Source organism: Etheostoma cragini, chromosome 22 (genome assembly GCF_013103735.1).
Source record: "Etheostoma cragini isolate CJK2018 chromosome 22, CSU_Ecrag_1.0, whole genome shotgun sequence".
NCBI lineage: Eukaryota > Metazoa > Chordata > Actinopteri > Perciformes > Percidae > Etheostoma > Etheostoma cragini.
In genome coordinates, this window is record NC_048428.1 from 247,592 (window position 1) to 252,960 (window position 5,369).

At 39.1% G+C, this 5,369-nt stretch overlaps 1 protein-coding gene and 1 long non-coding RNA gene across 2 annotated transcripts in view; one reads left to right on the plus strand and one right to left on the minus strand.

Moving 5' to 3' along the window:
* The window catches only part of dph2 (diphthamide biosynthesis 2), a 5,323-nt gene extending 1,253 nt beyond the window's left edge, over positions 1 to 4,070 (plus strand). The window contains exons 4-7 of the mRNA XM_034862748.1: positions 1,157 to 1,377; positions 2,145 to 2,834; positions 3,438 to 3,620; positions 3,827 to 4,070. Coding sequence (XP_034718639.1) covers positions 1,157 to 1,377; positions 2,145 to 2,834; positions 3,438 to 3,620; positions 3,827 to 3,954 — 1,222 coding nt within the window. The 3' untranslated portion in view covers positions 3,955 to 4,070. The remainder of the gene's footprint in view (positions 1 to 1,156; positions 1,378 to 2,144; positions 2,835 to 3,437; positions 3,621 to 3,826) is intronic.
* LOC117938230 lies at positions 3,669 to 4,678 on the minus strand. Its single transcript, XR_004655357.1, has 2 exons — positions 4,519 to 4,678; positions 3,669 to 4,427 (listed from the first exon to the last, which is right to left on the minus strand). It is a non-coding gene; the product is annotated as an uncharacterized LOC117938230 (long non-coding RNA).
* Positions 4,679 to 5,369: the final 691 nt, after the last annotated feature.

Below are 5,369 nucleotides of genomic sequence, written 5' to 3' on the forward strand. Positions count from 1 at the left end.
CTTAGTGATCCCTAATACTGTATCTGAAGTCTCTTTATATAGACCTTAGTGATCCCTAATACTGTATCTGAAGTCTCTAATACTTTATCTGAAGTCTCTTTTATATAGACCTTAGTGGTCCCTAATACTGTAACTGAAGTCTCTTTTATATAGACCTTAGTGGTCCCTAATACTGTAACTGAAGTCTCTTTTATGTAGACCTTAGTGGTCCCCTAATACGGTATCTGAAGTCCCTTTTTATATAGACCTTAGTCGTCCCTAACAATGTAACTGAAGTCTCTTTATATAGACCTTAGTGGTCCCCTAATACTGTATCTGAAGTCTCTTTATATAGACCTCAGTGGTCCCTAATACTGTATCAGACAGATACTGCATCAGGCCGGAGGCTGGTGGGGTCTTGACCAACTGCCACTTTGCTTGTTTGAAAGCCATGATGTGTCTCTATCCTGGGGGGACCAAATTCTCTTGGCGGACAGACGGAGAAAGGGGGAGTAACCTTTCCCCTTATGACCTCATAAGATGCAAGATTCCAGATCGGTCCATCTGAGCTTTTATTTTCTTAAACGCAGAGTAGGATACCCAGAGTTTGGTCTACATCTATCATCACTCCTAGCCACTGGGGGGTCATAAGCAGGCAGGGAATGGAACATTTAATTATGTGCACTTGAAAGGCTGCATAAGTCATTTTTATTGTTTGGATTCTTCATGAAAATTGAAGTGGAAAAGCAGTGGCCAGTGGGACCTTTAGTAATTCATGTAAAAACAAAAAAGATACAGGCACCTTATGCTTTAGTTTACTTTATGCTGTGTACATTTTAAGTTTTGGATCCAGCACACATGTGACATTTAAAATTCAGCTTTTAACACTGATTTAATACTAAGTGAGGATATTAGGCTTTTGGCATTTTAATTTAATTTATTTTGTTGATCTATTTATCATCACCAGGCTGAAGAATATGCCTTAGTACAGTGGATTATTGAATTAAAAAAATTGCAGCTTTTTTCTTCTACCGGCTCTACTCTAGTGAGTTTTAATTTGATGTTTAAGGTCATAATTTTGATTTGTCCCAGACTTAGATTACACTGTGTAAGTTAAATGCTTTAAGGTGCTGTGATTAACCATTTGCATTCCTAATTGTTGAATTCTCCTGAGCAGTTGCTGCGTGGACGAGATAGCTGCAGAACATGTTGGAGCCGACTGCATCGTGCACTACGGCAGCGCTTGCCTCAGCCCGTCTAAACGGCTGCCGTTGATGTACGTCTTTGAGCGGAGACCTGTGGATCTTGAGAAGTGCACTTCTGCCTTCAGAGAACTCTACCCGGACACACAGAGTCCCGTGGTCATCCTGTGTGACGTCAACTATGTGCATGCTAAAGGTAAGGTTAGAATGGATTGATTTCTTTGGTCTGTGAAGCGCTTTGACTCTGTCTGAGATAAGTGCTATATAAATAAGCTTAACTGATCTATAAAGTCCTACTGTATGCTCTTTTATATGGAAGAGAATATATAGTTATTAGGGCTGTCCCCTCTTAGTCCATTAGTCGACTAATCTGTGGTTTTTGGTATTAGTTGATTAAGATTTCTTTTGTTGAGAAGTCATTTTTTATGCTTTTTCATGCTTAATTTCTCATTTCCAAGAAACCTATGAGCACATTTCTGGTGAACACAAGATTTAAAGTGTTGATTTTGCAGGATTTATTTTGTAGAAACTCAGTTTTACAGATGGTTAATTAACTCCATTTATATTGTGCTTTTCTAGTCTCAACCACCTCTCAAAGCTCACAGCTCTGTCAATTAAATTGATTAGTCGACAAAATCATGTGTTAGTCAACTAAGATTTTCTTTAGTCGAGGACAGCCCTATTAGTTATGTCATTATATTGAGTTTATTTTTTTTTAGTAGATAACAGGTTATCTTTCAAATCATTGTATGTAATTCTTCATGAAAATAGGACAGCTATAAGATGAACATGAATAGTAGGACACATTAACCTTATTAGTTCATTTTAATTGCACTCTCCAACAAGTGTAGCCACATCCTCAGTGAAGGCAGAAAGTCATGAAATCTAACCTAATAACTTGAAAGCCTAAGTTTGGGATTTTCTCTCATTGACTGAAGACAACATGCATATATTGTTTTTCAGATGATCTTGTGACACTCCTTTCTCCAGAGTATCCTAACCTTGTCGTCTCAGAACTTTTTGTGGAAGGGGAGCGGTGTTACAGTCACGGCCGGATTAAAAGAAAGCATGATGACACCCGTCTGTCGGAGCCGGGCGCCAACCAGCATATTTATCAATTTGGAAGGCAGTTCTCCTTGAGGAGTGGTTTGAGCATCACTGATTACAGTATGTTTTATATAGGCCAAGAGGGAGCAACTCTGAGAAACTTCATGATGACTTGGAATCGCTGCTCATTTTGTTCTTTTGACCCCGTAAAAATGGCGGGCAGGACAGAGTCAGTAAGTATCAACCGTACACTGATGAAGCGTTATTACGCCATAGAAAGGGCCAAAGATGCTAACGTGGTTGGCATCCTGGTTGGCACACTGGGCATGGCCGACTACCTCCACATCATCCAGCAGTTGAAGGAGACCATCCGAGGAGCTGGCAAGAAGAGCTACATGTTTGCCATGGGGAAGCTGAACGTGCCCAAACTGGCAAACTTTCTCGAAATTGACATCTTTGTGTTAATTGCATGTCCTGAGAACTCACTGCTGGACTCAAGTGACTTCTATAAACCTGTAGTAACACCGTTTGAGATGGAGGTGGCCTGCAACAAGAAGAGGGAGTGGTCACAGGAATATGTCACGGACTTTCGACATCTCCTGCCAGGTTAGATTGGGGTTAGATTGAGGGTTTAGTGTATGAAAACTATAACGGGGATCTCTGTAGTATTCTAAAGAGCCACGTTATAGTGATTAAATGATATGTATCATGTAAAGTTTGCATATATTATTATTATTGAAGTTCAGCCCTTTATGATGGCTAGCATAAGTTTTCCAAAGATGTCTTATTCTAAAATGTGCAGTGTTAGCTACAGTAAATATTAATATTTCATTAATATACGTGTATTATGTTTAATATCTCACAATTTTAATGCTTTTTCTCTTTTAGTCATTAATGTTGTACCGAGTACTACATTTGGACATCTTAGTGAGAGGGTGGATCAAAGAAAGGTCTCTCTCTCTCTCTATATATATATATATATATATATATCTATATATATATACATATATATATAATATAAGAAAATGAAGATATAAGATTCATTCCCCCAACCCCCTCTCCATAATGTGCGTACAGTCCCTGATATGAACATGGTTCTATATCTTTAGCCATGTTGGTAACCTGTTGTGCTTATTTCTTACAACAAGTAGCCCAATGAAGTCTTTTTGCATTCCTATTTTTTTCTCTTTTGTCTCACTCTTGCAACAGGTGGACGGAGTCATGTTCCATTGGCTGATCAGCAGGAGGAGGGCGATGAGACCGACGTGTCTTTGATCACAGGAGCTCTGCGAAGTTCCAGCCTGTTGAGCAATGAGCCTGCCGTGTCCCCCTGGGCCTCGTCCCTGGTCCCCAGGAACCAGACACTCACTGTGGCCAACACCAACTCAGCTGGTATGACACTGTCAAACGTTCTGCTGCATGTTTAAGACACTTTTTGCGTTTAGTGTCCATACATCCTTAAGTTTATTGTAAAAAGCTTTGCACACACAATAACTCTTACATTGTTTGCATGTGAGCAAATGAAAAAAGCAGTTTGTATTTTAGTCTTGCACAAACCCACTTGTAAATTATTCCTCTACACGCTTGTGCTTTCTCAGCATGGTTCCTGGCAGAGCGCAGCTGGCGGGGCTTGGAGCAGAGGTTGGGAGAGACGCCTGTTGTGAAGGCGGTGCAGGGCAGGAGAGGCATAGCTATTGCCTACGAAGAGGAAGGAACGTCTCCATGACAACTTAACTCAACACAATATTTCATCATACCTGCAGGTATTAAATGTATATTGCTTGTAAATTACTGGAAACTGTAAGGAATGATACATTTTTATTAAATCAATATCAGATGTCACTTTATTATCACCTTACTTACTGCATCACAGAATCTATAAACCAATGGTTTTTTTGTCAAAAACATTGCAACTTGTTACACTTGTCCAAATGTATTGTGATTTCTTTATTTAATTTATAAATTAAAAGAATGTAGGCCCGGATTAATCAAATGGAGCTGATTCTAAAATGGTTTTAGTAGGGGAAACCTGACCCCTTCTCAGCTTTGGACACTTGACTGTACTACTGGCTTTCATATCTTTTCTGTTTACATTTATTTATTTGAATTACTGCCCATTGACAGGAACTTCTTCCACAAAGGATGCAGGAAATATACCAGTATTCCCATTACATTGCCCTTCCAACCAATCCTGGTTTACTAAAGAAAAAGAAATAAAATAATTAGAGTTATACGTATTAAACAAATCCGTCTGTCTAAACACATGGGATATGAAAGAAGGGAGTCTCACCTCTCGAGAGGAGTGTGATTGTATCGCCCTGATGAAAACTGAGATCCTCTGGATTTGACGACACGTAGGAATGAAGGGCCACGAAGTGAGTCTCGCTCTCTGGTTTTCCATGAGCTTGCTAAAAACACAAAATGCACACAAATAATACTTTTCTGCCAAATTTATTTTCAAACATTGTCCCGTCATTTGAAGACAAAAACATATCAAGCAGCATGACATTATTGAAATAGACGGATGGTAAGTAGTGCTGTCAAACGATTACAATATTTAATTACCATTAATTGCATCAATGTCACAGTTAACTTGCGAATAATCTCAATTAATCACCCATTTTATCTATTGTAAATGTCCCTATATTTCTTTTTGTCCCATTCTTTTTTCTCATTTTAATTTCAATTTCAATTTTATTTATAGTATCAATTCACAACTAGAGTTATCCGGAGACACTTTACAGATAGAGCAGGTCTAGACCACACTCCAGAATTTACAAGGACCCAACAGTTCTAGTAGTTTCCTCCAGAGCAAGCAACAGGGCCACAGTGGAGAGGAAAAACTCCTTTTAGGCAGAAACCTCGGACAGACCCAAACCCAGACCCAGACTCTTGGTAGGCAGTGTCTGACGGGCCGGTTGGGGTTAAAATAAAGAGTGAAAATAACAAAAATAGAAGAAAATAGTAGTTTGTAGCAGTTCTTTGTTTTATTTAAATGCTCTTATCAACTTGAAAAATGGATCGGCTTGCTTTGTGCAAATGTTTTGATTGAAAACAACATTGGCATATAGCCTACTGTAGTGTTCAAGACCACCCTGCATATAGCCTACTGTAGTGTTCAAGACCACCCTGCATATAGCC